The 14796-nt window shown below is 41.3% G+C and overlaps 1 protein-coding gene across 3 annotated transcripts in view; it reads right to left on the reverse strand.

Annotated features, from left to right (window-relative positions):
- ALDH18A1 (aldehyde dehydrogenase 18 family member A1) overlaps window positions 1-14796 on the reverse strand; it is a 40880-nt gene that overhangs the window by 11474 nt on the left and 14610 nt on the right. For 2 of the 3 annotated variants that reach the window (XM_058543606.1, XM_058543605.1), the window contains exons 6-12: window positions 11621-11779; window positions 11103-11193; window positions 7386-7510; window positions 5649-5793; window positions 4898-4971; window positions 3641-3734; window positions 914-1134 (exon numbers count right to left, since the gene is read on the reverse strand). In XM_058543606.1, coding sequence (XP_058399589.1) covers window positions 914-1134; window positions 3641-3734; window positions 4898-4971; window positions 5649-5793; window positions 7386-7510; window positions 11103-11193; window positions 11621-11779 — 909 coding nt within the window. The remainder of the gene's footprint in view (window positions 1-913; window positions 1135-3640; window positions 3735-4897; window positions 4972-5648; window positions 5794-7385; window positions 7511-11102; window positions 11194-11620; window positions 11780-14796) is intronic. The other variant, XM_058543607.1, reaches the window with a different exon arrangement.

The following is a 14796-nucleotide window of genomic DNA, read 5'->3' on the forward strand; positions in this document are numbered from 1 at the left end:
TGCTCCCAGACTTCTGGGAGAGTGTTTATGGCAACAAGTGAGGCCACCCTCTAACACCACCTTGTGTATCAGGGCCTGGCTACTTGGTGAGACCTTTAACACAGGGTTCTCAACATCAGCAGTGATATGTTAAATTCCTTAAAGAGGGTCGCATTCTAGTTTCCATTAACTCCGGAAAGTTCTTTCTCCTAAGAGATGTACCTACAGGAGGCCATCTGTGACACTGACAATAAAGGGGTCTTTTTCACATAGGCAAAACCATCTATTAGATGAATGACCCAGGAGTAGGCTAGCAGGGACTCTGTGGTCAGGGAACAAGGTGTCCCCGTGAGCTAAGACATATGGAAATGTGCTCATGCGTCACGGTACAGGAGATTCATCTGGGCTCAAGGCCCAGCTCTACCCTTACAAGTGTGACAGGAATATGAACTTCTATAAGCTTCAGTTTCTTCAACTGTAAAATGGACATACGAATATCTACTTTAGAATTATAGGAAGAGGGCCGGACCCGTGGCTTAGCGGTTAAGTGCGCGCGCTCTGCTGTTGGCGGCCTGGGTTCGGATCCTGGGAGCGCACCAACGCACGGCTTCTCCAGCCATGCTGAGGCCGTGTCCCACATACAGCAACTAGAAGGAAGTGCAGCTATGACATACAACTATCTACTGGGGCTTTGGGGGAAAAATAAATAAAATTATAAAAAAAAAAGAATTATAGGAAGAATCAATAAAATAAATTACCTTAAAGACAGCCTCAGAATCAAGTCTCAAAAATTATCTTTGAGGGAAAAAGAAAAATAAGACTTTCTCATCAAAAGAAGAAAAAAATAAAAACATCTTTGAGAGATTTATTTGAAGTCCTGAAAATATACTCTTCCTCCAATCCCCTACTCCAACAGCAGGCATCAGTCACATACCTGGGGTAGACAGTCAGGGCGAGATTCAAAGATGACCAGTAAAACTCCAATTGGGACAGTCACTTGTTCTAGTTCCAAGTTTTTGGCAACTCGGGTCCGGCGCAAAACACGCCCCACGCTGTCCTGTGAGGAGGCTGCGATCTGCCGCAGACCGATGGCCAGGCTGTTCAGCTTAGACGTGGAGAGGCTCAAACGTTTCAGCAGAGGAGCTGCAAGTCTCCCTGATGGGGTGTGAAGAACGCATGATAAAGCAGTAGACCTGGGCAGGCTATCGCTGTTTTACTGAATATGCGGCACCGTGTTAGGAATGGAGCTTACGGGGTCTCGGGACGACAAGGACATGCCATTTATACAGCTTTTCTAGGGGAGCTGTTTGGTAGTATACATCATCATGTAAAGATGTGCACACCAACATCCTTTGTGCCAGCAAGTCCAGTTCCAGAAATTTGTCATTTGCTTGAGCAAACTTGCATGTAATGAGGATATTTGTCACAGCATTTTTATAACAGTGAGAAACTAGATTCTACCTAAAAATTCAGATAATGGGCTACAATGCAGTTGTAATAAAATATACAATTATATTATCTACATAAATAATATATCTATATGTGTTGATATGGAAAGCTGCACAGGACATAGTTTGTGAAACAGGCAAACTACAAGACAGCATTTAGGATACGCTCCTATTTATCAAATATTGCATATATACATGTACACAGGGAGATGTCTGGAAGGCATCAAGAACAGTGATGATCTCTATCTTTCTCCATTATTTTAATTTTTTATAACAAGTGAATTATTTTTGTATTCAGAAGCAATAAAGATGTTTTCTTTTGAAATAAAAACAAATAGAGTTATGGTAAGTTCATATACAGAATTTTCTTTAAATTTAAATATGATAGTATGCATGGTGTGATTCTCTCTACACACACACATATCCATATATATATATACAGTATATACACTCAGGAAAACCATTTGGAAGCACAAATCATTACTATGGTTAACGTTGAGATGAGATGATGAAAATGAAAATTTTCTCTTTTTTTAAATAGTCACAAGCACCAAGATAAAATAATAAAAACATTTCTACTTTGGAGGGAAGGAATCAACCTTATATTAAGAAAAAGATTAACTCATCATTCAACCAACCAATTATATCAATTAATTTTCTTCATGTGTTAAAAATGAAGGTTTACTTATAAGTGCAAGTTAAATGTTACATTCTAGTTTTTCACCTTACAATGCATGTACATTTTCTATATTGCAAAAATTATTTTATTTACTACTAAATATTCCATTGAATTGATACAGCTTAATGTACTTAACCACACCTATGCTATTAGACACTCAGGCTGTTTCCAGTTTTCAGTGTGATAAATAATCCTGCTCTAAGAATCTTTACATACAGAGCTGTTTTCTCTTCTTGAAATATTTTCTTAAGATAAATTTCCTGAAAGGGGCTTACCAAGTCAAAGAGGATTACCATGCTCACGTATATCCAGGACTTTGTTCTTAAGCCATTGTGTGTCCTTGTGAATTTCCAGAGAGAGAATTGGAATCGGAAGTCAGAATTCTGCCAACAACTAGCTGTGTTACCTTGAACAATAGCTTTAAGCTCTGTGGGTCTTAATTCTTTTACTTTAAATTAAAGAACTGGAAAAGATATCACCAAAGATTTCTTCCATTTCTGAAAATCTATTTTATGACTTTCTAATACTGCAAAAATTCAAAAGACCAGATGTAAACTCTAAAGGAAGTTCCAAAGCAATGACTCAAAAACCTTTTAAGGAATGAAAGTAATGTTGATGAGCCTAGCAAAGTTTCTTTGAAGGGAACACCACTAATTTGGATGTTTAATTTAAGGCACATTTATTCAAGAGAAAAGGAAATTCAAAACCCCATAAAATCAACCCCCATTTTTTAGAGTGGAAAAGACAGAGAATTAGGAAAAGGGAGAGAAAGATTTAGGGCCTACCTGACTCTCTACATACTTAGTTATCTGCAATGTGAGTTCAGCCATGTCACTCACTCTACCACTAGCACCTCAAGGGCATTTCTGGATGGCACCTGTCGCTAATTCTTGGCAGACTACACACTGATTAATTACGAGATAAGCTCTCTTTCATCACAGGCTGCACAAACTGTTTCTACAACTATTTCATATGCACAGTCCATATGGGTTTGAATCCCAAATCTGTCACTGGCCATATGGTTTTAGGCACGTAACAACTTCTCTGTGCTTCAGTTTCCTCCTCTGTAAAATAGGGATAATAAATAGTAGCTACCTCAAAGGCACTATATTGTAAGGGTAAAATGAGATCCTGTCTGTAAGGCCCTTAGCATAATGCCTGGCAACACAAAAAGGCCTCAATAAATGTTAGCTGCTATTAGCGGAATGTCTAAAATGGTAGGGTCCTCAATCTTTTTCTTTTTGTCCCTAAACTGCCATAGTAGTAATGGCTCATGACCTGTGGGGAACAGAAAAAAGCCCCTTTGGAGGGCTGTACTAGATGACCTGGGAAAGGGGGTGGAGATAGTATGTATAGTTTGGAAAAGCCCACTGAATACTAGCAACCTACCCTCAATAAAAATGATGTATAATATACAATTTTGTTCTCTATCAATCTCGTCTTTAGGCAGACTATGATATAATTATTAGTAAAACAAAGGACAAAAATCAAAGCACAACCCTCCATAACACTGGCCAAATCGCCTGGTCGTTACCTTCTGCCTCCTCCAAGTCTTTTTTGTTGGCTAACAGGATCTCATCACGCTGGTCTGTCAACAGACCAGCCAGATGATAGATAATTTCTGCTCTCTAGGAAGAAAGGTACAACATTAAACAAACATTAATCCAAGAAGAACGCACACACTTTTAAACTTACTCTTCTGACTGTGCCAGGCCTTGCTCCTAAATCCAAGGCACCACTGACTGAAGTCTCCTTACGTCATATCATTCATTTCCCACCACGGGTCCCTCATTTTTCCTTCCTCTCTCACTACTAATCTCCCTCTACTTCTTCTTACTTTTCTTCCTCTTCTACCACGCCTGATTATGATGATTAGCAAACCATGGCTCAGTGGTGGGGGAGAGGGCATGAGACAAGGACCAGCACTTTGAATCGGCATGATACACCTATCTCCACATATTTAATATCACTAGCCATATAGTTTATTTCCCAGGTAAGTTTTTGCATCTAGTTTTTCTTTTTTAACAATTATTTATTTAACAAATTCAGTCAAAGGGAAAAAATCCAGTCCTGGATGCTTGAGGAGACCCCAATCCTTACCCACCTAGATGAGGAAATGGGGCAAATCAGTGTGGTGATTACTGAAAGAGTAAAAGGAAGTAGTCTAAGAGACAAGCTAATGTCTCTCCTTTGCTTTCCCTTCTCTACTTGTAATTATTTTAAATTCTCTTCTCCTTTCTCAGGCCAAAGTACTTCCCAGAAGAAACCTATGTTCATCACTCTCAAATACATCCCTAACAACACAACCCTTGGGAAGCTGGCCCCCAGCTTCCACCTGACCTCCTTGCATTTCCAGACTCATCGTGTCTGCTACTTCAACTGGCTGACTCATTACGGACAGGGCAGGGCTAGGACTATGGAGTAAGCTCTTGAGCTTCCATTGTATAGGTAAATTAGGTGCTTCAGATGGGCAGAGATAAGCAATTTTCCTAAATTCCCATGCCCAGTATGTGGCAGGATGAGGGAGCCTCCTTGGTCTCATCATTTTCATATTTTTGAACAAAACATCATAGTAATGAAAAACTATCTTAGGCCTCAGCGTACGAGAGACAAAAGGGAAAATAGAATTTAGACAAAGAAAAAAGGCAGAGCAAACCTGAATCAGACTTGTAACTCAGATAACTCTGCGGGACACGAAGAATAAAGAGGGAGACAGCAGGCTTAACTGTACACTAAACCTCACAGCATGACTCACTCTGAAAACTAACCAAACTGTCAGCTAGGTTATTACCTGCTCAGGTTCCAAGGTGGCCAACATCCTTCCTCCTGATCGAGCCATTTCCCCCTGCTGCTCAACCGTAGGGCCTGCAAGGACATTTGCAAACATCCGACCACGGTCAGCTTAGTTCCCTCTCACTATCCCAGCACGCGCTCAGGCTCACCGCACACACAGAACGAATGCTCAGTGTCTTGGTGCGCCCGCTTCTCATACAGAGATCACTCTGACCAAGACAATGGCGAAACAATATGCCAGATTAACTCAGGCATAAACACAAGACACCTGTCTGTATTTCTGGGGTAGACAATATAATTTATGTCTTCTAGAGTTCTTTTCAATTCCACTTTGGCTTCTATTTTCTAATGCATTTGCAATTCTGAATGTAGATGATAAGGCAATTCAATCTTTGTGAACACTTGAGAGTATGTACCGTATCTTATGCATCTTTGCACCTCTAGCATTTGTTAGTACCCAGCATCCAGCATGGGCCTAGTAAATGTTTCTTGAGAAAATGGATGCTTACATTCTTTAACTTAGTGATTTTAGAGAGAATAGAAGGCCTAGTTAGGCAGATTAGATAAATTTTACAAAAGCAAAGCAAAATCCAATTTTGCAAACAGTGTTCAAAATAATACCATAATTCATAGTGTGAGCACATCAATTTTGTGATCTCTATTCCCAGAGTGAGAACTCAGTCTTCAGTTCCATCTAGGCCATGGTGGCACTAGCTATCATCCACAGACCACGGGACTCTATCACTTACCTGCAGGCTTTACTTCGGAAAAGAAGGTGCCAACTTTCTTTCCCTCCACGATGTCTGTGATGACGTGCCCAGATACCTTTGGGTGGGTTCCGTTGGCAATAACCACAGAAGTGCCACCTTGCAAAGCCCAGAGGGCTGCTTTCACCTAACGGGAGAGGTTAGATCCAAAGATGAGATTCAGACCTTTGCAGATTCTAGTCACTCACACTTTAAACTTGCAAAAGGTATAAAATAACGTGATACTGAGCAATTTAAGTATATGCAGGAATGCTCTGAACAGCTCAGAACTCTGAAAACATGCTCAGTCCATGCACTCTTCCCAGCCCAACCCTGGCATGTGTTGTTGCCTCAAGATGAACCATCTGCCCTTTGTGCTCAGCATGTTCTGTCAAGACTCTAGCACTGGGACTCATAACTTCTACATTTGACTTATTGTGCCTCAACTTAGTGTCCAGCCTGGTGTTTGATCAGAGTCTGATCCTGAGTACTTTTAGTTTTTGTAAATGCTGTCACCATCTCTGCTTATTGCTATGTATGATGCTGTACCTTAAGGGTATAACTTCTTAGAACAATTAATGGGAGAGAAGAATTTTTGAAAGATTTCATCAAGAAATGTTTGAGCCGATAACAATCGAGGATTTATGAATTATGAAAAATAATAGACCCTGCCCTTGAGGAGTTTACAATATGAACACACTCTTTTACAATATTAATAAAACGAATTCACACACAGACATCACTAAATATAAGTGCACAACATGCATTAAACCTGTACAGGCATACCTTGCAGATATTGCAGGTTTGGTTTCAGACCACCACAATCAAGTGAATATTGCAAGCGAGTCACAGGAATTTTTTGTTTCCCAGTACATATAAAAGTTACATAGTCTATTAAGTGTGCAATAGAATTATGTCTAAAAAATGTACATACCCTTAATTAAAAAATACTTTATTGCTGGGGCCGGCCCGGTGGCGCAAGCGGTTAAGTGCGCGCGCTCCGCTGCGGCGGCCCGGGGTTCGCTGGTTCGGATCCCGGGCGCGCACCGGCGCACTGCTTGGTAAGCCATGCTGTGGTGGCGTCCCATATAAAGTGGAGGAAGATGGGCACAGATGTTAGCCCAGGGCCGTCTTCCTCAGCAAAAAAAAAAAAAGAGGAGGATTGGCGGATGTTAGCTCAGGGCTGATCTCCTCACAAAAAAAAAAAAAAAAAAAAAAATACTTTATTGCTAAAAAATGCTAATCATCCTCTGAGCCTTCAGTGAGTCACAATCTTTTTGCTGGTGGAGCATCTTATAAAAAATGCAATATCTGGGGGCCGGCCCGGTGGCGCAAGCGGTTAAGTGCGCGCGCTCCGCTGAGGCGGCCCGGGGTTCGCTGGTTCGGATCCCGGGCGCGCACCGAAGTACTGCTTGGTAAGCCATGCTGTGGCGGCGTCCCATATAAAGTGGAGGAAGATAGGCACCGATGTTAGCTCAGGGCCGTCTTCCTCAGCAAAAAAAGAGGAGGATTGGCGGATGTTAGCTCAGGGCTGATCTCCTCACAAAAAAAAAAAAAAAAAAAAATGCAATATCTGCAAAGTGCAATAAAATGAGGTATGCCTATATTTAGATATGTGCATATTTAAGTATGTATGTGCCTAGTTTCCAAACAATTAGCCCCCAGTTACAAAAGTAAAAAGGATAAAATATTGTTTTGGTTTTATAATTGTTACAGGAGGTAAAGGCACCAGATTCTTACCTTGGCTTCCATGCCACCCATTCCTACTCTCGACTTGGTTCCGAATGTGACAGACTGCTGATCTCCAGGATAAAATATATCAATGAGCTTTGCATCATCTGAGCCTGGGGGGCTGTCAAACAGGCCTAAAAAGTAGGCAAGAGTTGGTAATACTGCTTTAATGGAAGGGAATGTCCCGAAGACAGACCTCCCCAGGCACCTGCCAACTATTCTGTACTTGACTTATCCAGAGGAATTCTGCTGTTCCACCAACTCTCACTGGGAAAGAGCACAAGGGATATGTGGAGTCTACTCACACTGAGAAACAGTTCCAGGAGGACTCATCTTATATACCTTTATAACTTTAAAAGGCTTAAGAAATGAATGTTGGCCAGCATCAGAGCATGGCCATATCCTTAGTACAAAAATTTATCAGCCCTGCCCATAGTCTCCTGGGAAGCTGTCCTCACCTCTGCTATCGCAATTTATGATGCTGAACCTTAAGGATGTAACTGAAAAAGACGAGTGACTGTTACAGAAATAGCACGGCAGCCGAATACTGTTTAATGTGACTATTTCCAAGTGGGATGAAATGAGAAACAGGTTCACATTAACTCTCACAGTACCCTTTGAAACAGTCACTAATTATACCCTCCATGTTATTATGGGTAAGCTGTTGTGAAGGTTAGGCTGGGTCAGCAGAATAGCGCATGACTCTTGGCATTCAGTCTAGATTTATCACCACAAAGTCTATGTCCCTTTTATAACTGGGTAGACTGACATAAAATGAGAATTACATGAAATGTTATATGTATACAATCCAAGATTAAAAATCTTCACAATTTCACTTTGAAAAAGAGTGAGCTGGAACCCTAGAAGAGGAAAAGAGGGGCCTGAGAAAATGAAGCCATGTCAATGCCTTAGAGGGACACAGACAAGGAAGAACTGCCCCTGGTCGGGGACTGGCTGAAGGACATTTGGGCAGTGATGTGTTAAGTTTAAGTGATGTTTTAAGGTTTTAAGTTGCTGCTTTTCTTGTGCTAAAATACACCTCTCTGTTCCATTTTTCGAAGTCTTTAACACAACCCTGCTATCCACACCCTCTCCAGGAGAGTAAGGGAATCAGGAGTGAAGAAATCCATGTCCAGTGTAGAACAAACCACAAGCAGCAATTGTAGGGAGAGAAAAATAACCTCTCACAACATCTGTCTGCCTCAAGCCAGTACTCCCCAGCTCCCAGGAGTTAACGTTGGGTTCTTCTCAGAAGGCACTGCGCTATGAGATCACAGGCTTGGATTTTAAGGCTGTCTTGGTTTCATACGATAAATACTATGGGCAAGTTTGGAAAACCCTAAGCTAAACTTTCTCCAGAGACGTTGAGGGATTCCTAGCATTCTGATATTCTGCCTACTCCTCTTTTTCCCTTATAGCAGCCTCTTGACTCCGCCAAGAGCATATTTAAAATTCTGATATTGTTCCAAAAATCAACATTCAGTGGACAACTAATCAGAGTTAAGAGCACAAGTCTGTCAATAACCGATTTTCGTGTTTGAGGCTGCATTAAAACTGTTTACTAGAATCTAGCTCAAATTAGGTTTTATATATTGATCTCTCAAACTCATACCCTTTACACCTTGCCAGGCATTATAGGAAAGACGGAAGAGTGTAGATTTGTAAATTAAACAGATTTAGGTCTGAAAACAACCTCTTCCAAGTACTAGCTGTGTAACTTTGGATATACCATTCAACTGATGCAAATTTTTAATTTCTTCATCTGAATAATTGGGCTAACATACCTACTTTCCAGGGTTGCTACAAGGATTGAATAAATTGACACTTATAAAGCACCTAGCACAGTATCTGCACATATTAGAAACTTAAGAAAAATCTGTTGATTAACCGAAATGCCTTCTTCTCCAGGGTGGCTCACTCTTACCCCAACTAAGCTGTTCCTGTTCTGAGATTTCAAATTTACGGTGAATAAACATTGTATCAACACAGGTACAATGTCTTACAGGTAAAGACACTGACATGTGAGAATGACATCTCTGACATTCCACATGGACAGCAGACAGATCAATTCATCCGCATCTGCCCCCGCCTGCACCAGACAGTCCCCTGCCCTTACTTTATACCGCGAAAGCGTAAACTGGAGAACAAGTCCTGCCATGTTAACCTGCCTTGGATGTGGGCTGGGAACTAAATAGGTTTTTCTGACCTCCTGGGAATGCAATGGGGGACTTTGGGATCCTGTAGGTTTAGCCTATTTAAGACACAGCTACCATATTCCTTACGGGTCAAATGTAAAACGGGAACAGCTCAAGGAAAGTGAGAAGAGTGAATGGAGAGCCAAACTGGGGCCAAGAGGGGCCCCTCCACAAGGAAGGGGAAAGCAGGGAGAAACATATAAGTAACACATAAGAACATGGTGGCCATACAGTCTGGATTTTCTGCAGTGGCTCCAATTTAAAATAATCTCTCTCATGATTTACATTAAAAACTGAAAGTGATCAAAACCACAATGAGCTATCACTTCACAACCACTAGGACGGCTATAATCAAAAAGGCAGACTACAGGGGCCAGCCTGGTGGCATAGTGGTTAAGTCTGGCGCACTCTGTCTTGGTGGCCCAGTTCACGGGTTCAGATCCCGGGCTCAGACCTACACCACTCATCAAGCCATGCTGTGGCAGTGACCCACATACAAAATAGAGGAAGACTGGCACAGGTATTAGCTCAGAACCACTCTTCCTCAAGCAAAAAAAAAAAAAAAAAGAAGAAGATTGGTAATGGATGTTAGCCCAGGGCCAATTTTCCTTACCAAAAAAAAAGGCAGTTAACAAGAGGTAAGTGTTGGTGAGGCTGTGGAGAAACTAGAACCCTCAAACACCGCTGGTGGGAATGTAAAATGGTGCAGCTGCTTGGCACCATTTCATTTCTGGCACTTCTTCAAAAGGCTAAACATATAGAGAGTTACCATGTGATCCAGCATTTCTACTCCTAGATAAAATAAAACACATGCTCACACAAAAACTTGTACACCAATGTTCATAGCAGCATTAGTCATAATAGCTCAAATGTCTATCAACTGACAAACAGGTAAATAAAATGTGGTGTATCTATACAGTGGAAAATTATTTGTCAATAAAAAGAAAGGAAGTACTGATACATACTATAACATCAATGAACCCCGAAGACATTATGCTAAGTAAGAGAAGCCAGTCACAAAGGATCACATATCGTATGATTCTATTTATATAAAATGTCCAGAACAGGCAAATCAACAGAGACAGAAAGCGGATTAGAGGAGGCCCAGGGATGGAAAGTCTGGGGGGGAAGTAAGGAGTGACTGCTAATGGGTATGCGGTTTCTTGCTGGGATGATAAAAATGTTCTAAAATTGTGGTGCGGGTTGAACAACTGTATGAATATATAAAAAATCATTGAATTTTAAACTTATATAGGTGAATTGTATGGTATGTGAATTATATCTCCATAAAGCTGTTATAAGAAACAAAACTAAAGCACCTGGAAATGACGACATTTCAGCATTCAAACCCTATCTCCCAGACTTGCCTACTTGCTTTTGTCATAAAAACCCTGTGTCAGACCAAATGGCTTGGAAAATAATGGTCCATAGTGAAAAAAGATCAGAAGGACTCAAACGAAGAGGGGAACTCATGCTCACACATGGTAGTTAAGACAAAGGCTGGCTGAAAGGGAAAGGCATTACTTTGTACCTTCTACATCTGAAAGAACGATCAAGAGGTCAGTTTTCATTTCCACGGCCAGACGGGCAGCCAGGCTATCATTATCTTTAACACTAATAACCTGGAATGCAGGTAAAAAGTTCTATGTGAGTAGGCTATGCAGTTCAACAAGAAGTTCCCAGAAGCACTCAGCTAGGCTCTGGCAGGCAAAATTAACGACCCTGCGTATGTGGATGACAGCTCTTGCAGGCCCCTTCTGTCTGCAAAACACCATGCCCACCGGCAACCCCCTTTCCAAACATGCACCCTTCCATCCACTGACATACACAAGCCATGCTCACAGCACTGTCTTAAATCACTATAGCACCTCACCCTGTTGAATGAAACCCCCTGACTTCAGAAGAGCTTATACAGCCGCTGCTCCACGATGCCAGCTTCTCCCCCAATTTCTCCACCTTGTTTATGACCAACTTCCAGTGTTAGTACATGCAGCATAGCGTAGCATTAGTGTCTCCAGCATGCTCAACCCTTAGGAATACTTTACCCACATTTACCCCCTGGAGATCACTATTGGGCTCAGCTGGGGGGACAACAGCATCATTTGTGTTGATAATGGGGACGATGTTCATTCGGAGGAGCTCATGGAGTGTCCCATTGAGGTTCCGGCGCTTCTGCTCATCATGGAAATCCAAATTGGTCACCAAAATCTAAAAGGATTAAATAGACCACAAACACAGGAGGGAGGAAAATGATGAACTTCTCAGGAACAGCATACAAAAGATGCTAACAGTAGAGGAGTTAAACTTTAGGCTTCTGAGATCCCATACAGATTGGAATGGAACACACATCTTTGGATGCTCACCCAATTCTTTTAGAGATGGTAAAAAAGTTAGAATCACTTGGAAGATTTATTTAAGGATGCTCAAGACTACTTGCAAAAGTATTTTACTCCTCAGAAAGCTACCAAATCTCACACGTTTACAAAATTAAGAAAATTAATGTATCTACTTTAGAGGGATATTGGGGAAGTATGACTGCCATTAATTTCTAAAATATCTTTGCATCCCAGCATCTGATTCAGTATCTGGCCAGAGTAGGCACTGAAACATCTGGTGAGCAAGTGAAGGAATGCTTTACCCTTCTTGGAAAAGTGTACGAGACAAAATGGAACAGGGCTGTGCTGTCACTGTTCTTGCTCTGCAGCCGACCACCACAGGAGTCAACACAGACTGTGAGCATGTGGGATTAGTCTGAGAGGTTTATGGAGGTGAGTCTTTAGTCACAAACTGAAAGAAAGGCTGGAGATAACATAAGTTTAGGGGAGGGAATGAGTGCAAGCTGCTCAAAGGTAAATTGGAGAGCTGGGTATGGGACTGGTAAACAGCGCTGTGTCCTTGCTTGAATCAGAGTATCAGGCAACCTTTAGCAGGAGAGAAGGTAAATGGGGATGATAGCAAGAAACGAAATAGTAACAAACCCTAAAGATCATGAATAAACGTTTCAATGAAACACCTTTGATGTTTAAGCAGAGGGTTCTTGCGACAGAGGGCAGGCTGAAGCAGGGAAGGTTGGAGGCAGACGGTCAAGAGGGAAGGTACCAAAACAGTCTAAGCGAGAATGGTTAAGTCCTGAACCAGAGTCTGGCTATGGTAACCAAGAAGACAGCAGCAGCCTTAAGGATATATAAAATGTGGGTGATGAAGACAAGATGGTCTACCTACAAAACTAAGATAAATAATTCACTCATTCATTTGATAAAAAACTTATCGAGCACCTCTGAAATGCCTGTACTAGCTGTTGGGATGGAGAATAAAAATGTTGGTGGTTTGGGGAAGATGAAATGGGCCGCACTTTTGTAAGGGGAGATCACGAACTCCTTTTCAAAAAGTTTAGTCCTATAGAAAACAGGACTGGGCCGAAGATGAACATACAGATTCTAGTCCCGGAGGTGAAAGGTCAAACAATAAAAGTAAACATGTGTGTGTAGGAGAGGAAAGCAGGAGGTATAAAGGTCCAGGGAAAATACCTGTTGCTCAAACCATTTAACAAACAAGAGCAAGGAGACAAGAGCCCTAAGACAGAAAAGTGTGCTTGGAGAAGGGCGATCTGTTAAGATGCAAACCAGTTTCATTTCTGTGAAGAAAAAACAAGCTGCTCTACTTGTTGAAATCTTTAACCCGACACGTAAGTTACTGGAGATTTCCAAAAGCCTCTGATAATGGTCTTCCAAACAGGATTACTAAAGAAAACAAGGAACCACAGGATAAGGTGCAAAGGGCAAAAATTTCTTGTAGACAAGATCACTGGAGAAGGCAAAGGTATGGGAGAAAAGGGGCCCATGGAAGGATGTTTATTGGAAACTAGAGGGGACAGAGCTCTTTCACATCAGTATTAGTGAAACCAGTGGCTGAAGTGCAGTGACCTTTAATGCTCCTTTCATTAAAATCAACCAATCAACCTACGAAAAAACCTCAAAAAGCATCCTACCTGGGAAAAAAACAAAATAAAAACATAGTTTCTGTACTTAAGTTTTCACACCTGGCTCCAGGATCTTTTAAAAAATTAGAGATTAAACTTGTCATTGGATTGTGGAGAAGAGAGCTGATAATAAACGGTGACAGAAATTGAGATTTCTATATTTATGCTAACAGAAAAAAATCTAAGATTACAGGGAGGGGGTCCCAAGCCAAGGGCAACAGCGTGGACAAGTCCATGCCTTTCGGTTTCAGTTCACTTACTAAAGGATACTCGGGTACAATACCAGAATATCATGGTGAATAACAACTGCGAAAACGGAGAAATAGAAAAAGCAATAGGAAATGAAAGGGTAAAACCTGAAAGAATGTATATACAACATCACCTGTGTAAAATAACATCTGTGTAAATAGATCAGAGGCAGCAAAGGAGTGTGAAAATAATAACTTGAGGAGTTAGATTTTTTCCAGTTGTTTTGTGAAGTAACTGTTCGGTTGTTTTGTGATATTTAGATTTCTATTTTGTGTGTAGCTGTATAGCTGATTAAAAATACAACTGAGGGCCGGCCCCGTGGCTTAGCAGTTAAGTGCGCACACTCCGCTGCTGGCAGCCCGGGTTCGGATCCCGGGTGCGCGCCGACACACTGCTTCTCCGGCCAGGCTGAGGCCGCGTCCCACATACAGCAACTAGAAGGATGTGCAGCTGTGACATACAACTATCTACTGGGGATTTGGGGGGGAAAAAAAAATTTTTTAAATACAACTGAAAAAAATTCTGAAAATTCAAGTAAAAAAGAAATAATGTAGAAAGAAGGTTCTAGAACATTCAGGGGTAACTACTCAAGATTTATAAGTTCCATGAGGACTGGGATCATGGCTGATTTGTTCACCACAGTATCCCCAATGCCTGACAGACCCCTTGGTACACCACAGGTGCTCAATAAATATTTGCTGAATGAACGAAAAACCAACCAACCACCAGCATTCTTCTTTCCCTTCAATGCTTAACAGACATCTATTATATAAGGCAACCAGGTGCAAAGAGAAGCAAGCCACCTCAAGTCAAAGAAGCCAATGAAAGACGGATCTAACCTTTCTATTTTCAGGAGAAGTATTAGCACTTGCAGAAGTCCTAAGAGTTATCAGTATATAACAAGAGCTAATCATTGAGACTGTACTGTGTACCACACAATATACTGAACGCTCTTCATATATTTTCTTAGGGAACCATTTCAAACACCCTCTCAAGT

This window comes from Diceros bicornis, chromosome 6 (genome assembly GCF_020826845.1).
Source record: "Diceros bicornis minor isolate mBicDic1 chromosome 6, mDicBic1.mat.cur, whole genome shotgun sequence".
NCBI lineage: Eukaryota > Metazoa > Chordata > Mammalia > Perissodactyla > Rhinocerotidae > Diceros > Diceros bicornis.